This window comes from Dermacentor albipictus, chromosome 2 (assembly GCF_038994185.2).
Source record: "Dermacentor albipictus isolate Rhodes 1998 colony chromosome 2, USDA_Dalb.pri_finalv2, whole genome shotgun sequence".
Lineage (NCBI taxonomy): Eukaryota > Metazoa > Arthropoda > Arachnida > Ixodida > Ixodidae > Dermacentor > Dermacentor albipictus.
The window spans coordinates 163,700,562-163,719,918 of record NC_091822.1 but is presented as its reverse complement, the minus strand read 5'-3'; the positions used below and the strand labels follow the sequence as shown (position 1 = coordinate 163,719,918).

Sequence of the window (19,357 nt, the reverse complement as noted above, 5' to 3'; positions counted from 1 at the left end):
AACACGCTCACACGAGCTGCACGTGAACGTTACCGAAGGCTATGTCGAACTGTTAGGGCAAGCAACGATTCAATGCGGGTCAGTTGGAACGTACTTCTAGGATTTCACATTTCCGTTAGCGCAACTCAGAGCAGTGATGGAAAAGAAACGAGAAGTGAAATACACCAGGACACAAAATTTGCAAAAGCTCATTGCGTGACACCTGTGAATTATTTTTATGCCTGTAACACGTGTCGCATAATACAGTCACTTAACTCCCTCCCCCCCCTCCCCATTCACCGCGCTCGCTTGCCTCCTGTTTTTCTTCACACATCCAGAGTTGTGCTAATGGCAAGCAAACGCCATGGAATATGCATTCCCCCAGACCGCCATCATTAAATATACTTTCAGGATACCGTTTAGCGCTGCGGAGATACAGGTCTTGAGGACTACGCCGACGAAGGAGGACACGTCCGTCAGTGTGCGTCTTTGTCTACGTGTCTACGTAGTCCTCAAGTTATGTTTTTGGAGCGCTAAAGGAAGCACTGAAGTTAAGAAAAAAGTATGAAGGAAAACCGGGGACAATGTGTAATACTATATGCAGTCATCATCAGCATCAGCCTGGTTACGCCCACTGCAGGGCAAAGGCCTCTCACATATTTCTCCAACTACCCCGGTCATGTACCAATTGTGGCCATGTTGTCCCTGCAAACTTCTTAATGTCATCCGCCCACCTAACTTTCTGCCGCCCCCTGCTACGCTTCCCTTCCCTTGGTATCCAGTCCGTAACCCTTAATGACCATCGGTTATCTTCCCGCCTGATTACATGTCCTGCCCATGCCCATTTCTTTTTCTTGATTAAACTAAGATGTCATTAACTCACGTTTGTTCCCTCACCCAATCTGCTCTTTTTTTATCCCTTAACGTTACACCCATCATTCTTCTTTCCATAGCTCGTTGCGTCGTCCTCAATTTGAGTAGAACCCTTTTCGTAAGCCTCCAGGTTTCTGCCCCGTACGTGAGTACTGGTAAGACACAGCTGTTATACACTTTTCTCTTGAGGGATAATGGCGACCTGCTTTTCATGATCTGAAAATGCCTGCCAAACGCACCCCAGCCCAGTCAAGGCAGTCAAGGCATATGCAGTGAAGGTTAACGCAAGTTAAAGCACACTTTCCTTTCTTCTTGGGGGGGGGGGGGGGGGGGGGAGGGGGGGCTCTAAGTTTAGCACTTTGTGCAGCTGCGTGCAGATCGCCCCGACGCCTTGGCGGATAGGAGTATGGAGGCGTGGACAAAAAATTTGGCGTCGCGAACGTTCTCAAAATGTTTGTGAAGATGTATAAGAACAAAGAGTCTGGTCGGTAATAAAAAAACACAAGTGATGAGTCTTATAGTACCAGATCACTTTTTCGCGACGTCTAGGGGCGGCTGGACCAGAAAAAGGGCCCGTACTTCACTACACTCGCACGCAAATTCTTAGTGTTGTGCGCACTTCGCTAGGAATTCCCACTCTATCCGCGAGAAGCGCTCCGTGATTTCTATATATACGTAGCCTGCCGCGCTGCTGACTCAAGCGCGCACTCGCCGCCTGCAGCGCAGGAGACGTGGCCCACCAAGTACCCGGACTGCAAGGGCAAGTCGCAGTCGCCACTGCACCTGCGCTTCCTCCAGTCCACTTACAAGGACATGCCGCCCATAAACTTCTTCAACTACGACACCGAGATGGTCCCTGACCGTCGAGGTCAAGGGCGCGAACCGTGAGAGAGACATAGCTTTTCATTCGTTAATTCATTAGTGAGTGAGTGAGTGAGTGAGTGAGTGAGTGAGTGAGTGAGTGAGTGAGTGAGTGAGTGAGTGAGTGAGTGAGTGAGTGAGTGAGTGAGTGAGTGAGTGAGTGAGTGAGTGAGTGAGTGAGTGAGTGAGTGAGTGAGTGAGTGAGTGAGTGAGTGAGTGAGTGAGTGAGTGAGTGAGTGAGTGAGTGAGTGAGTGAGTGAGTGAGTGAGTGAGTGAGTGAGTGAGTGAGTGAGTGAGTGAGTGAGTGAGTGAGTGAGTGAGTGAGTGAGTGAGTGAGTGAGTGAGTGAGTGAGTGAGTGAGTGAGTGAGTGAGTGAGTGAGTGAGTGAGTGAGTGAGTGAGTGAGTGAGTGAGTGAGTGAGTGAGTGAGTGAGTGAGTGAGTGAGTGAGTGAGTGAGTGAGTGAGTGAGTGAGTGAGTGAGTGAGTGAGTGAGTGAGTGAGTGAGTGAGTCTGAGTGAAGTGACTGAACGAACCAGCCAGTAAGCCAGTCCCTGATTGACTTATTCTTTAAGTGCCCGACGAGCGAGTCAGCTGCTGACCTGCTCATTGGTTTACGGCAGACTGAGTCACTGATTGGGCTCTGTGATTATGACCGTCCCAACAGCCTAAATCTGTACGAAGAAACGAAACCCAGCGCTAACTTCCAACCAATGATGTACACGCATTCCGCGAAGAACACATGTGCCACCTATGACATCAAATCTTAGAACGGGAAGTATACACAGAGATTAGAACTTACACAGATTAGAACATGCACAGAGTATACACAGATGTATTAGAAATAAAGCCCGAAAGCGTGTGGACTTGGGTTCGGTGGTAATAATGCATTGTAGATAGACTTCCTTATTTATTTATTTATTTATTTATTTATTTATTTATTCATTCATTCATTCATTCATTCATTCATTCATTCATTCATTCATTCATTCATTCATTCATTTCACCAGTGTTCGTGTCCCCGACCAACTCTCGCGTGGCCGTCTACGGCGGTCCCCTGCTGGTCGAGTACACTTTCGTCCTCGGAGTGTTCCACTTCGGCACCGGCAGCGGACAGGGCGCCGAGCACCACATCGACGAGCAGAACAACGCGGCCGAGGTGAGCCGCGACGGGAGAGCTCGAGCGCTGCCCTTCTTTCTCCGGGTCCTCGCTGCGTGTACCGCCCGTGGCGCTTTCCAGAGGGGGAGGCAGACGAGCTCTTGAAACAGCTCGGTAGGACGCCCTTGTCAGGGCTCGCGCTTCTCTCGGTAGCAGCGCCACCAAGTTGTGCACCAGCCGTCTCAAAAGCGCTTTCAGAGCACGTCTGCTGTTTCCCCCCACTGAAAATTGTCGTTGGTGAGGGAAGCCGCACGACTGCAACGGTAATTACTTTGAGGAAAGACGCACAGGCAGAGTTAGAAACACTGGTGCCTTCATATTTTTTTCTCACAGCACACCATTTAGAACAACTGATCACCTTGATTGCAACAACGGTATACATATATATTCATGTCAGGATACACGCACACAAACGACTATATACCCCTACCCTTTCGTGCAACTTAACACGAAGACGAATGATAAGCGTCAAACGATGTTATGCAGTAAATATTGAATGCTATAAAAGCAAATACACTGATCTTTTTTTTATTATTGACTGAAGCCCAGTGCATATTCGCGATCAACTTTCACCGAAGTGCCAACAGTTTTGGCCGCCGTGTACCTCTAGATGCCTTCAAAGCGTATAATCGCGTTCGGGTGAAGCAAACCTTTAAAGCCTGGAAAACGCTCGCACGACCCGCCCTTAACGTTCGCAACTCGCCTCGCGCTTTCGTAGCTCCAGTTGATCCACTACACGGAGACCAACATCGACATCGACTGCCTCAAGGAAGTTAACGGCCTGCTGGCACTCGTCATCCTCTTCAAGGTGAGTGCGACTTCACGACTGTCAACGTGAGGCAGACATCTTGAACGAAAATGCCTCCTGCACCTGTGTACACTCTTAGACAAATGTGCCCTCTTTCGGGTGTATATTTGCCACCATAGAGTTTCTCACCACATTATCTACAGGGAAATCTGGCGCTGCTGCGCTGTGGTATGCATGGCAATGCCGGTATATTGTGACTTCGGATTGGCATCGTTCTCGTAGGGACAGAACACCTTGAAGACGCGCTTGGCGAATACCGTTCCGTCTGTCACAATGATTCATTTTCTACTAAAACAGCACGTGGAAAGCTGTTTTAGCTTTATTATTACGCGAAAACACGTTTCGTTTAACTATGATAACTTGTTATTGTGTGTACGACTACATGTTACGCAAAAAGTATCAGCGGGCCGCTAAAGTTGGAGGACAGACGACAAGATTCGCGCTTGCTTTGAAACAGTTGGTCGTCTGTTCTTGCTTTTCTTCGCTTGGTCATGCATTGTGGGTGAGTAAAGATGTAACATGCGTGAATGGAAACATCTTATGAAGATTTTACTTTGAGAACGCGTTATTTGCTTAGCCATATCCACGTTTTATACGAAGCCTCGTACAACACCAGCCAACACGAGCATCGCAGACACATATACCGTCATTCCCATGACGGCACGGTGCCCCCTTAAGAAACTCCGATAGACGGTGGCGCCAGATTACCCTATAGGTGTTATCAGGCACGTACCCAGGATTTTTTTTCGGGGGGGGGCACCACCTCCATCATCATCATCATCATCACCATCATCATCATCCTGTTTTATGTCCACTGCCGGACAAAGGCCTCTCCCTGCGATCTCCAATTACCCCTGTCCTGCGCCAACCGATTCCAACTAGCGCCCACGAATTTCCTAATTTCATCGCTCCACCTAGTGTTTTGTCGTCCTCGATTGCGTTTCCCTTCACTTGGTACCCATTCTGTAACCCTAATGGTCCAACAGTTATCTAACCGGCGCATTACATGACCTGCCCAGCTACATTTTTTCCTCTTGATGTCAATTAGAATCCCGTCTATACCCGTTCGCTGTTTGATCCAAACCACTCTCTTTCTCTCTTAACGTTATGCCTAGCAATCTTCGTTCGATCGCTCTTTGCGTGGTCCTCAACTTGCTCTCAAGTCTCTGCCCCACATGCACTGGCAAAATGCACTGGGAAATGCACTGGAAAATGCATTGGCACTGGACATATTGCACTGGCAAAATGCACTGATTGCAGACTTTATTTTTCAATAATAATGGTAAGCTTCCAGTCAGGAGTTAGCAATGTCTGCCGTATGCGATCCAACCTATGTTTATTCTTCTGTGAATTTCCTTCTCATGATCAGGGTTCCCTCTGATTAATTGACCTAGGTAAACGTACTCCTTCACAGTCTCTAGTGGCCAACTGGCCATCCTGCTCTCTTGTTCCTTTGCCCGGCTATTTATCATTATATTCATCTTCTGCATAACAATATTCAAACCCTCTTACACTCTCTCTGTTAAGGTCTCCAATCATTTGTTGTAACTCGTCTGCACTGTTGTTGAATAGAACAATGTCATCGGCAAACCAAAGGTTGCTGAGATATTTGCCGTCGATCTTTACTCCTAAGCATTCCCAGTTTAATAGCTTGAATTCTTCTAGGCACGCAGAAAATAGCTTTGGAGAAATTGTGCCTCCCTGTCTGACCCCTTTCTCTATAGGTATCTCCCTGCTTTTCTAGTGTAGAATTAAGGTATCTCTAGAACCTCGTAGATATTCTAACGCGAAATTAAGACGAGTCAGTAAGACGACAAACTATTTACAGATTATATTTACAACAACGGTTGCAGCGCTGACCAGTTAGGTTCACAGCGCGAGCCCAGTTCGTTCTTCCTCCTCTTTTCTGGAGTGATGGCGCCTACGCGCCTCGTTCAAACAAACAAATTCCTCACGCATGTAGCAATATTTTCCAAGCTTTTTACGTAAGCGTTCTGTACTCCTTGATTACGTAGTGCCTCTACGATTGCTGGTATTTCTAATGAATCAAATGCCTTTTCGTAATCTATATAAGCCACATAGAGAGGCTTATTGTACTCTGCAGATTTCGCGATAACCTGGTTGATGACATGGATGTGATCCATTGTAAAGTATCTCTTCCTGAAGCCAGCCTGTTCCCTTGGTTGACAAAATCCAGTGTTAACCTTATTCTATTGGAGATTATTTTGGTAAATATTTTATATAATACTGAGAGCAAGCTAACGGTCCCTTAATTGTTCAATTCTTTAACGTCTCCTTTTTTTTGTGGATTAGTATAATGTCTACATTCGTCCAGTTTTCTGGGACCCTTGCAGTCGATAGACACTTCGTATAAAGAGCCGCCAGTTTTCCAAGCATTATGTCTTCTCCATCTTTGAGTAAATCGACTGTTATTCCACCTTATCCTCCCGCTCTTCACCGTTTCATGTCTTGCAGGGCCCTTCTGACCTCATCGCTAGATATAGGAGGGTTTCTGTATCCTGTTCATTACTGTTTCTAAGTGTACTATCGTGACTCCTCTGGGTACTGTATACAGGTCAGCTTAGAATTTTTCCGCTGCTTTTACTATATCTTCGAGATTGCTGATGATATTATCCTTCGTATGTTTTTTGTGCATACATCATGGTTTGTCCTACGCCAGGTTTCTTTTTTACTGATTTCAGGCTGCATTAATTTTTTACGGCTTCTTCAGTCTTTTTCATGTTATAGTTTCGAATATCAGTTATTTTCGCCTTGTTGATCAGTTTTGACAGTTCCGCGAATTGCGTAACGCTGCGCGGCCGCCAGTACCATACAACCGCGTAGAGCGCAGGACTCTGCGATTCTAGACGCACTGCGCTCACTGCGAAAGGTTAGAAAAACACCTACATAAGCACAGCAGAGAAGTGGCTACGTGAGGCGGTTCGACCGATAACTGTAGAAGCGTCATTCAAAACAAGTAATTGTTCTCCACTTCCGGCGGCGATTTCTCTACTTCCTTTTTAAATAAAAAGATGTTGATCCATAAATATTCTCATAAACAACGGTTAACTTTTTTTATTAATCTCTTTTGCTTGCAGTTTGGTTGTTGCCTAGACTCTCTCCCTTAGTAGATCGCTTATTATCTCAACTCCTTCCGATTTTTGTTTCCAGTTGCGAATTTTGCACGAGAAGTGCTATACAGTTAGGGAAAAACAGACGAGGTAACGGGCGACAGTCATCTTGCTTATGGGTTTAAGGGTTATTGCAGGGTTTTATGGTGGACGCTCTTTCACATTATCTTATTTCCCACCTTATCTAACCCATGTCACGTGTATATGGTTCCGGACATCTGTCAGCGTCGCGGCGAGCCGTAACTCAAGGAAACAATGAAGCAAAGGGATAAGTTAAACGCAATTGGCGTTTTCTCCGGCCGCAACTCGTTCCATGAGAGTGCAGACCAGCTGAGCAACAGCCGCATCCCTCTCCTGGTCCCAGGATCAGCCTGAACAAAAAAGGTTGAACTAACAAAAGCAACAGCTATGTTCGTGACGGTTAAATAGATGGTGACACCTGAACGCATCTCGAGTTAATCGGGCGGGTGCGGAATCTACGAGAAAACTGTCCTTCACATTACAAGAGATGCCGATAACTACCGCCATCTAAAGGCAGTGAAAAAGGCAGCATAATGCTGACCGATGAACAGCTGCGAAATCTCAACATTGATCTGGCGGCGCTTTACGAATGTGTGAGGAGTGGTGGCGTGGGTGGGGACGGGGGGGGGGGGGGGGGTATGCCATTTGATTTCGGGGAGGGGGCGGGCCCCCCCGGGCCCCCCCCCTGGGTACGTGCCTGGGTGTTATAGTGAGAATCTCTATGTTTGCCACACGACGATAATCGTCATCTTGTCTTGCTTGCGTTTCCTTTCTTGAAAACGCTGCGCTCGCTACTTCCCTGTCGAGAATGCTCTGTCGCGCTGACAACGCGCATGCCGTTCGCGACTTGGAAAATAACGGGCTCGCAGCGTTAAATAGAGGAAATGCGGACAAGACGGACGACGATTATTGTTGTGTTGCAAGATACGACCCAAAGGGCGTAATTTTTGCTTAAGGGTGCATGAGTCAGGCAAGAGGATGTAAGGAGAGAGAGGCCACTATGGAAGAAGGGCAGGAGAGGAATGCCGCTTACGGGTGCAGCAGTCAGCGAGAAAAAGCCTCTGCCGTGGACCATGTATAGCTTACCTCTTTACACCGTTACCTCTCAAATTATCATTTGCTTCTATCTCAACGATTACCAAAACGTTTTTTTTATAATCTTTAAATTTAATGTGTTTGTGTTTTCTGGTGACCTGTGTGCGCGCCCACTTTGCAGAAAGTGTGGCACGTGGCAGCGTCAGCTGCGAGGAGATCATTCCGGCTCACGGAACAGGATACCATGGGCAATTCTAAACGAGTGTCTCGGGTCGACGAGAAGGAGCACGAAAGTGGGGATTTCTCAGAAACGAAGTAAAATTTTGCATGTGCCGTAACGGCACTCCCTCGATCGTGGACGCCTCCCGCACTTGCTCGCCATTGTTATCTGTGCCGCCACATGCTCGCCGTTGGCGTGAGCATATATATAAATAATTACGAGGGCTGATCGCCTCCGGCACTATATAGTTGTCGTGTGCCCGGCTATACGGTCCCCGTGTGCTTAGATTTAGGTGCACGTTAAAGAACCCCAGGTGGTCAAAATTCCCGGAGTCCTCCACTACGGCGTGCCTCATAATCAGAAAGTGGTTTTGGCACGTAAAACCCCAAATATTACATTACTATACGGTCCTCGGGGAAATTAAGTAACGCTCAGTGGCGTAGCTAGGTCGTCTGGCACCCGGTGCCCATAGGTCTTCTGCCACCCCCCCCCCGCCCCACCCATCCCCCCCCCCGGGTGTAGTCGAGGAACGCGAGGATATCGACAATTTCCGGGTGTCCTCTGACGTATATGACACCCCCCCCCCCCTCCCACTGGCCCCTTGCACCCGGAGCCCACGGCCCCCCGGACCTCCCCGTTGCTACGCCACTGCTCCAGCTACACGTAACATTAATTTGGTGGAAGTGCTGGTGGAGGTGCGAGTGGGCCGGCGGCCATTTCTCCCACTGCGCACGCAGGAGACGGAGAACAACAACACCGCGCTGTCGGGCTTCCTGAAGGCGGTGCGCGAGCTGCACGTGCCGGGCACCAACGAGACGTCGCCCAAGGCGAGCTCGGCGGTGCCGAAGTTCTTCATGTCCTACTTCACGCCGGCCAGCACCGAGAACTACTACCTCTACTCGGGCTCGCTCACCTTCCCGCCGTGCACCGAGCGGGTCATCAACGTCGTGCTCAGCCGCTCCGTCGAGATCGGCAAGGACCAGGTGCAGTGCTCGTGCGCCGACGTGAAAAAAAACGTTTGCAGCCGCTGACCGAGTCAAACGAAAAGAAAGACGTTTCGGTACCCGTACGGGTTCCGTACGTCCGTACCCGTACGTACCCGTACCCGTACTTGTACGTACCCGTACCCGTACGTTCCCATATCCGTACGTACCCGTACCCGTACTTGTACGTACCCGTACGCTCCCGTACCCGTACCCGTACGTTCCCGTATCCGTACGTACCCGTACCCGTACCGGAAACCGTACGTTTCGGAGGGTTCCGAAACGTCTTTCTTTTCGTTCGACTTGGTCAGTGGCTGCAAACGTTTTTCTCATTTCAATGCCTGACCAGACGAATTTTCGTCGAAACCTTGAATACGCCGACGTATAGCTTACGTCAGAAGGTCCGTCCGCTGGACTATAGAGTTGGTCTAACATTGTAAATTCCAAGTGCAGCTTTCACGTGTATTTTTTGCGCTGTATTTGGAATTTACAACGTAGCTTACAGCCATTCGTCATTTACGCGAATCCGGTAAAGTCTAATCGAGTGGACTTGTCGGGCCCCAGAACCGGTCGTCGGGGCTAACGTAAGCACTAGGGGATCGAGCCGAGGCACTCAGCCTCGCTTTAAACAACAAGCGTGAGCTCCTTTCCCGCGCCATCGACACGATGTTTGATGCCCATTGTAAACGTTGGCGCATCGCATTATGACGACGCGCTGGGAAAAGCGATGTGCTATATAGTATCGTAATCGCGTAAACGCGGCTAATGAATGAACGGCGAGCGTATAGGTCAGCTGTCTAAAGAGACAGATATATTAACATAATGGCGCCACGGTCAATTCTTACACAAGCTCATTACGAGCTCATTGCGGGGTACTTATGACATGCGATACGTCCAAGTGGTTCCCGTGATGTCATGACCAGCAGCTTTCAAGAGTTAGCATACCCGTTTAGCGCGTCATTCGAAGGATAACTTGACTGTGGCTATACAGTAAGCATTCGTTGATTTAGCTGACGGTGGACAAGGAACAAATGGAATTTCTTCGACGCGCAATAACCTTGTAGTAATCTTGCATTAACCATGCCGTTAGTCTTCACGAAGGCTTGAGTCGCACTGGACTTAGTACACGATGGCGATAATGATGACAAAAACAAGCACAATTGCACGACATGATGAAGTAGAAAAGGAAGCCCGCTTCTAATTTGTCATCGGCGGGTATACAGCATCCGGTTTTCTTCGTTCAATGTGTCGGTCCGTGTTGTGCATTGTGACCTACGTCAAAGTGCCACCAGATTAATTCGAGCGAACGGAAAATGGTTTACCAGTGCTACTGGTTCACGTAATTACATAGAAGTATGACGTTTATAGTCGCTCTAGGGCTGCAGGCTCCAAGCATTGCATTCTTCAAAACAAACCGGGATTTCGCCACTGTTATGCAAATACGCGTAATATTGAAATGCCACAACACATTCGAGTGGTTTCCTGCCTGCTCGCGTTTGAATTTATGCTAATAGAACAATGAACAGGAAACTTGATATGCATCTTTATATTACGCTTCTGTAAAAGCAAAACAGGCGCTCTTTCCATAAGAGGAGACTTGATAAGCCAAAATAAAAGGACGCTACGACAAGCCGCTGCCTCGACGTTCCTAGAGTGTAGGAACGAAGGAGACACCACAAAACGCCGCGTTCGCCCTTTGCCGTTGTTCCTATTGTTTTGATTTCCTGCTGTTTATGTTGCTTGCGCCTCGCTTTTATTTTGCATGACGTTTGCGTTGTCCTGTGCCTTTTCTACTTGCGTTCGCGTTTCCGCGTCTGTCTTTCAGTTAGCAACAACAGTGTCCCTTTAACACTGCCGTGTCACTGATTCTGGGATTCAGTGCACGGCTTACAGGGACTACACGGGTGTGTTGATTATGCAAAATAGAAGTGAGGCGTGCAGACAGGACACAAGAGTAGAGAAGTGGACAACTGTGGAGTGGAGTGGAGTGAGTGGAGTGGAAGTGGAGAAGTGTGTTGTTGTTGTCGTCGTCGTCGTCGTCGTCGTCGTCGTCGTCGTCGTCGTTGTTGTTGTTGTTGTTGTTGTTGTTGTTGTTGTTGTTGTTGTTGTTGTTGTTGTTGTTGTTGTTGTTGTTGTTGTTGTTGTTGTTGTTGTTGTTGTTGTTGTTGTTGTTGTTGTTCCAAAATCCCGCCCAAATATACCGCTGTCGCGCAGCTAGCGGAGCTGCGCAAGCTGAAGTGGCGTTTCCAGACCCAACCGTGCTCGTCGGCCACGGTGGCCGGCAACGTGCGAAAGCTCGTGGCCAGCACCACGGGCGCTGAGACGCGGGCGGTGTACCGGAACTTCCGGTTCATGACCCGCCAGGGGGCCGCGGCGCCCGCAGCGCCCTCCGCCGTCGCCCTCGCCGTTGTCGCGGTGCTGCTCGCCGCAGAGGCCGCTGCTATGCCACCCAACACGGCCTGGCCGCTTCCATAAGAGACATTATTACGCATGATTTAGGCGCCGGTGGAAGAAAAAAAAAAGATTGTCGCAGTTGCGTTGCGCCCTATACGCGCTAATTATAACGGTCGTTGTAACGTTCAAAACTTCGTCAGTTGTCAGGTGTGCGTGGCCTTCTAACGATTGCCGTGTTTGTATTCCTGTTGGATGCAACACATTCCCTGCAATTACGGGCGAATGTGCTTGGCTTGCTTATTTTTTTGTCCTTGCGTTTACGCTGTGTTTTATGCGAATGTCTTCACTGACTCCTGCGTATAGTGCTACAAAAGCCGCACGTTTATCACGTTGATAGTATTTCCACGGCCGAAATTCCCGATAGCCAATCGTGTGTATGTATGTATGCAATCGCGGACAGTAAAGACTTTTCCTATGGGGAAACGTATGCGAGCACAGCTATCAGTTTGTTTCTCTTCTGGTGCTATCGCTGGATTATAGAAGCCACCACCTGCGGTTCGTACTATACGGCTGCGAGCGCTCCGATCGGACATGCACGCAGAGGCTAGACACATATTAGAGAGCTTTAGTTTAGGGGACGCAAGAGACTTGCGTACGCAAGAACTAGGGGCGACGGTACTGCGCATGCTCAGACGGTTCTGCGCATGCGCAGTGCTGTCGCCCGTAGTTCTTGCGTACGCAAGTCTCTTGCGTCCCCTAAACTAAAGCTCTCTATTTGCGACTGCGCGAGTTCGCGTAGGGGCAAGGAGGTGGGGTTAATTTTGATTCGTGCGATTTGCCGCGTCAAAGCAACTCGGGCTATCGAAAACGGCCGGCGCTGAGGGCTTACCACCAGGCGTTCTTTGGTGTGTAAAGTTAATAATAATAATATTTGGGGTTTTGCGTGCCAAAACCACTTTCTGATTATGAGGCACGCCGTAGTGGAGGACTCCGGAAATTTTGACCACCTGGGGTTCTTTAACGTGCACCTAAATCTAAGTACACCGGTGTTTTCGCATTTCGCCCCCATCGAAATGCGGCCACCGTGGCCGGGATTCGATACCGCGACATCGTACTCAGCAGACCAACACCATAGCCACTGAGCAACCACGGCGGGTGGTGTGTAAAGTTGAAGCTCGTTACACGAGCGTTTTTTTCCTCTTCACCGATCGATCGCAATGTTCAGCCTCGGTTTGCAAGCTGTAGCATATCCTTCATTACAGAAGTGAGGAAGCCTCCGCAGCTCCAGTGCGGCGTTCTGGGACGAACACTTTCGGCGGTGCTGTCACTTTCGCGTGACGTATAGTGCACGGCAGGTTGGATGATTCGGGTGGTTTTGCGCAACCGGCTTTGCTCAACCAGCCAAACAGCGCGCACAGATAGTTCCGAAAGTGACCGTCCGAGAATACGCCTTTGGTAACAACGCTTGCGAATCACTTTGTTGTAATTATGGGGTTTTGCGTGCCAAAACCACTTTCTGATTATGAGGCACGCCGTAGTGGAGGACTCCGGAAATTTCGACCACCTGGGGTTCTTTAACGTGCACCTAAATCTAAGCACACGGGTGTTTTCGCATTTCGCCGCCATCGAAATGCGGCCGCCGTGGCCGGGATTCGATACCGCGACCTTGTGCTCAGCAGCCCAACACCATAGCCACTGAGCAACCACGGCGGGTGGATCACTTTGTTGCATCGATCGTCCCCTAAAAACAGCGCCGTCATATCTTGAGGCTACTTGTTCTTTTCTTCTGAAAGGTCACACAATGCTGAATAAGTTTTATGTATTTCCGTTACTCATAGACATATAAGCGATCGAGCAATCCCAGCAGAGCAGCTCATCTTTTCCTCGTGCCTTTTAATTTACAACTTTTAAATGAAACGTAAATTATATTCTCCAAGTCACTCGTTACTTTCTCATCTTCGTTTCTTGTACAGAGATTTAAAGGTATACTCGATGGAACTTTGCCTGCGCCAGTCGATTCTTGGCCAATCTCCCTTGCTAGTATACGTAATCATCAGATTTAGGCGCCTAAAGCCCTGAGGTTTGGTGTAAGTACGCAAGTGACGTCTGTAGCCATATAGGCGACTTAGGTCACTCAGTATGAGCAACTGGTCATGTGTCACTGACGATGTGCTTGCTTTGCCTGACACGTCCGTGTCTGAGAGGAAGAGAGAGAGATGCATTCTGGGAGTGACTGCTGGATGTACTTTCCACACGCCTGGCATTATACTCCAGATGGTATTGGTGATGCATAACATCCTTGTGTTTGGCGTAAGTACATAACGTTTCTCGTCAAATAGTAGCAGTAGAATATATAAAAAGGTACTTTGAAAATGAAAGGTAGAAAAGTTGGCCCGAGATTCAGTGCTCTGACCGTTACACTCCACTGGGGAGACAAAAGCGAGAACAAAAGATAAACGGAGGGTGATGAAAGCGACAAAAAAAAAGTCACCGCCCCTTGCGATCCGTGAAGATGGTTCAAGAGCGAAGCTGTGTTAGTTACACCGAGCGTTACACCATGCAAGTCAGACTTCTCAAGCAGTCCATATTGTAAATATCTTGTTTCACCATTCATTTAGCCTCATTTTCGCTTTTGCGTGCTTCGCGTGGTCATGCTATAGGAGTGCTTTTTTTTTTTGCGGCTCTCCCATTGTTTTTTGTTTTTTTGCGCGTTAGGTTTGTGTCTGTTTTGCCATGCTTTTCTTTTTTCGCGTACAAGTTGCTCCGCCCCGTGGTCTACCCATAGTTGTAGCCGGGATGGAATGTGCGGAACGATTAATCCAAAGCTCCGTATATTGTGCGCAAGGCCCACGACTGGAGACGCGGGCGCTGCAATCGCTTTGACGATTTCTCGGATTGGCTCGACGATTAACGTCATTGTGTTTCTTAATGAGGTTACACACACGTTCTACTGCGAAGGATAGAACGACACCACTGACGGTATGCCCGCAGTCCGCCGTTGTCCTTTGCGTTCGATGTCTCGAATTCGCTCGGCGGCGTGTTTAGCAGCATCCGCCCGGCATTGCCGCTTGCGATCCTTCACAGTTAAAGTGCTTCAAAATTAAATCTGTCCGTCACGTAAGACAACGAATGGATCATACTCCCTTAAGCAATGGCTCATACCCCCGTAAACGCGGCTTCCCCATTACGACGACACAAGAGAATTTAAATTATACGCTGGAATGACGAGCGGAAACGGAGCCATCTGTGGAAGCAGACGACGACGCTCGAGCCATTGCTGATGATGACAGTTTTAGCGAACTCCGACAACGACGGCACAGGGTCGTCCGCATAAACAGCTTCGCTGTAAAACACTGATACGATAATGCTAATCAACAGAGAAACAAACTTATCATGTGGCATGTAAAAGGTAAAAGGATAGCTTGGCTCGTGCAGTCATTGCAGTATATCGTTCGGTGCGGTGCAGATTCTACGGTAGCGTTGGAAGCGAAGCGACGTAATAACCTGAATGACTCGTCCTAAGAAGGTTCTGAACGACGCCGATGCCGCCGACTAACGCTGCCACGCGACCCAAGTGACCCGCCGTGGTTACTCAGTGGCTATGGTGTTGGGCTGCTGAGCACGAGGTCGCGGGATCGAATCCCGGCCATGGCGGCCGCATTTCCATGTGGGCGAAATGCGAAAACACCCGTGTACTTAGATTTAGGTGCACGTTAAAGATACCCAGGTGGTCCAAATTTCCAAAGTCCCCCACTACGGCGTGCCTCATAATCAGAAAGTGGTTTTGGCACGTAAAACCCCATAATTATTATTTTTATTAGGCGACCCAAGCGGAGAGGGCTCGTCGAGCGGCCGAGACTCCATAGCAGTGAGCGGCGCGTTTAGCGCATAAATAAAAACATGTCCCCTAAGTATTGCCGAGAAATAAAAAACTAGGTACCTGGGTACTTTCATGCCGCGGGAGCGCGTCGCGCTCGTAGCCGAGTGGTGCAATGCTACCGCATACACCTGAACCAGTGTTAATAAGCTACACGAGAAGCCCTATATATATATATATATATATATATATATATATATATATATATATATATATATATATATATATATATATATATATATATATATAATGTACATTTTAACGAATAGCTGTTTTTGCCTACCGTGACTGGTTTTTCGTATCTCAGTAAAACACGTTGTGGGGCTAGTTGATGCATAGCTTTCAGAAGATGAAGCGCCAGCATTGACGACACGCTAAGAAGGAACAACGACAGGACAAGGCGCTTCCTGCACCCTAACCGAGCGACATCGCACCAAGAGTGGGACGCTGAGGTGGAGAGGGCCTCAGTAAAGGCGGAGCCAGCGGAGCGAAAATGGGGGAGGAGGGCTGCGTCGGTCCAGTTAAAGCCCCTTAAACTTCGTAAAGTAGTGCCACGCTTTGAAGAATGCCGCCTCCTCCTCGCGCGCTCTGGCCGAGGCCGCCGCCGCGTCGCTATTGGCCTAATAGCATCACGTGGGCCACGCGCCTTGCTTCAGCGCCATTTTTGCTCGAGGCGCGTCTACGGAGTGGCGAGGAGCACATGTTAGGGCCGTTGCTACGCTCGAGCAATGTAGGTGGCGCTACGGTCGAGGAGGGAGCGCGAAAGAGAGGAGAAACGAGGAGGAGTGAAGGCGGAGGAGGAGAGTGGCACTACTTTACGAAGTTTAAGGGGCTTTAGGTCCAGTATCTCCCTTGCTCAGCTTGAGGTGGCTCCACGACGATTGCGGCGAAGTACCGCTGCACACTAAAAATGTCACCAAAACAGATACTGGGCGCAGAAGAATTGGCATAGCGACGTCGCTTACGCGCCGAAATGGCTCGACGACGTTATGCTACCAACATGGGCGCGGAACGGTCAGAACGATTTTCGACTGCTGCTGCAAATAAATACTCCCAGTAGCACTTTGTTAGTGACTGTTCAGGCGAGGCGAGGGAAATGCGCATACAATCGGCGGCGGCTCCAATCAAATGCACTTCTTTCTGCATTCTCAGACAGTCGCTCTCGATAACCTAAGAAGGAATTGACGTCATTGAGTGCTGCGCCAATAGCTCAGCCAGATACTTGCTTGTCTAAATAATCATCTTCGATGGTTTCCGCGTGAATTTTTTTTTCTCGTCCTACCAACCGCATGTTGGCCAGTTCCCCGTTGCGAGTATGCACCATTGTTTGAGGTGATTACCATCATCATCGTCACCACCGTGATCCATCTATAGTCGGATACAACTTTAGAAAAAAGGGGGCGTTTACTCCTCCGAGGCGGATGCACAAGAGCATCCACCAATGGGCGCGCACTCTGGACCAACGTCATGCGCCGGACGGCCAGTGACTTCGCCGCTTCGGTCATCTGGGCGGGGCCTCCCCTTTTTTCTAAAGTTGTATCCGACTATAGCTCATCGCGAGTTTCCTCATGGTGGCTAGGGCCGAGTGAAGAAGAAAGAAGAAGAGGCACCGCCATGTCTGGAAGCCACTCGTCTGACGCGGGCCAAGTTCCCGGCTTCCTGCAGTCGACGCCGAGCGAACAGGCGTCCGGGCAGCAGCGACCGTCCGCCGCGGCAGGCGGTTCCTGCAGGCAGCCCGACTTGAGCGGAAGCAATTCGGGCGGCAACGCTCCCGGCAGCAGTCAGAAGCCCGGTAGCAGCACCACGCAGGCAGCCGAACTGCGCTCGCCCAGCGTCATCATCGATGAACTGCAACGCTCACAGGTGCCACACTTCCGCCGCACTCTCCGCGCCGCCACCCCGCACGCCGCACGTACGTGGGCGCACACTCACTCACTCACTCACTCACTCACTCACTCACTCACTCACTCACTCACTCATTCACTCATTCACTCACTCACTCACTCACTCACTCACTCACTCACTCACTCACTCACTCACTCACTCACTCACGGTCCGAGATCGCGAAGCCGCTGAACTATTACGGAGAGAGCAGTTGATAGTTAATGACCCACTGCATAAGCGCAGTGGCTGTCATTCTGCTGCTGAGTAAGAGGTCGCGGGTACGATTGCCTTTGGGAGACTGCATTTTTCTAGCTGAGCTGTCAAAGATGTGAACATGGAGAGAAAGGGCAGAACGAACGTTCAACTGTCAGCTAGTGGTCTACTTACAAAAACGGCAGTACATCCAGCTTGTGCCTGGACAATGATTGATCAATCAATAAATTGATTGATTGATTGATTGATTGATTGATTGATTGATTGATTGATTGATTGATTGATTGATTGATTGATTGATTGATTGATTGATTGATTGATTGATTGATTGATTGATTGATATCTGTGTAATTGTATATATGCAGCTTGTTCCGACTGCGGTACATGTGTAAAGTGGCCGCACTGCTTTTGTTGTTTTCGTGTAAGCATTTACTCCTTTATTTCCATTTTTTCGAAGTAAACATCTAGTTGATGGTCTAGCGTTTGTTTTACCCTTCCTGACAATATGTCTCTATGCCAATTAGCGTAAGTACGAAAGGCTCAAGCGGCAATATTTACTCCCCCAACGATCAATGGGAAGGCCGTAAAGCGGGTTTCTCCTTCGAAACTCTTATTATAAGGAGAAGCCGACATTTACGCACATTTGCGCGTGTGTATATTTGCGCGTTTCAATCATGCACGCGCTGAAAGCTTTTATGGTGCGTCAGGAGTCACAGTTACCATATGCAGGCTACCGTGTGCAGAAAGAAAAGAAGTACAGCAAAACATGCACGTGTTTCTTATATATATATATATATATATATATATATATATATATATATATATATATATATATATATATATATATATATATGTGAAGAAACAAGAGTACGTTGAATAAGCACAATATATTGCATTGCAGTGGCGTTTCTGCACACGACACTGTATTCCACCGTACGCTTGCCAATAAAAACCCTGATCATTCATCCTGCTCGCTATGACAACTACTGAGCAGTGCGATTCACCTGCACCCTGAATGTACTGTCGCGCGGTGCCTTATTATTCCCATGTTTCTTTTTATTGTATTATCTTTTATTTTTGATGATTTCAAGTGGTGTACATTGTAATATTGAGTAAACGAACGATTCAATTCTGCACTGTGCGCCATGTGTTTGGTATGGCTATCGCCAGTGGTATCGCTATGTTTATGTTGTTTTTCTTGTTGTTATTATTGCGTACAACTTTAGCTTATGTATCGCGGGTGTATAAGGAAGACCAAAGGCATGAACATGTTCTTTGACAATGGCTGGTCCACCAGCCGAAACGTCAGTGCAATATACTGTGCTTATTCAACGTACGTCGTACTCTTGTTTCTTCATTTCACTACCGGGGCCAGTGTATATATATATATATATATATATATACCACTCACAAAACATCGCGGCGGATGTCGAACATCCTTTCTACCGCAGGCGTCACGAGAACGTTATCTTTTTGGGTGAAGGCAACCGGTCAATAAGCCCACACATGCTCCCTGAAGGCATCAATGTTGCCGGATTCGAGACCCTCGTTATGTAATAAACGAGAAGAAAGAGGGTTAACCCTGGGGCCCGATTTTTATTAGTCGTATCACAAGAAGTCAACAAACACTGACACCAAGAACAACATAGGGGAGATTACTTGTGCTAAATAAATGAAATAAACGATAAATTAATGTAAATGAAAGTGAATGAAAAAACTACTTGCCGCAGGTGGGGAACGATCCCAAAACCTTCGCATTACGCGTGCGATGCTCTACCAATTGAGTTTGCTCAGCTGCTGCTGAATTCGCAGTGTCCGCAAATGCATCCGCAAGTGTCCTAACATGTCGCGTATCGCTGAAACGTGTCATGTACGAAGCAAAAAGAAACTGTCTAAACCCGCTTTCATCAGACAGTTACGCC

The 19,357-nt window shown here is 48.4% G+C and overlaps 1 protein-coding gene across 4 annotated transcripts in view; it reads left to right on the top strand.

Moving 5' to 3' along the window:
* Positions 1-19,357, top strand: part of LOC139056250 (carbonic anhydrase 2-like) — a 42,004-nt gene that overhangs the window by 4,849 nt on the left and 17,798 nt on the right. For 2 of the 4 annotated variants that reach the window (XM_070534325.1, XM_070534324.1), the window contains exons 5-7: positions 2,721-2,869; positions 3,588-3,677; positions 8,822-9,067. In XM_070534325.1, coding sequence (XP_070390426.1) covers positions 2,721-2,869; positions 3,588-3,677; positions 8,822-9,067 — 485 coding nt within the window. Of the gene's footprint in view, positions 1-2,720; positions 2,870-3,587; positions 3,678-8,821; positions 9,068-11,281; positions 11,945-16,917; positions 17,202-19,357 lie in introns of those variants that run through there. The other 2 variants (XR_011512242.1, XM_070534323.1) reach the window with 2 other exon arrangements.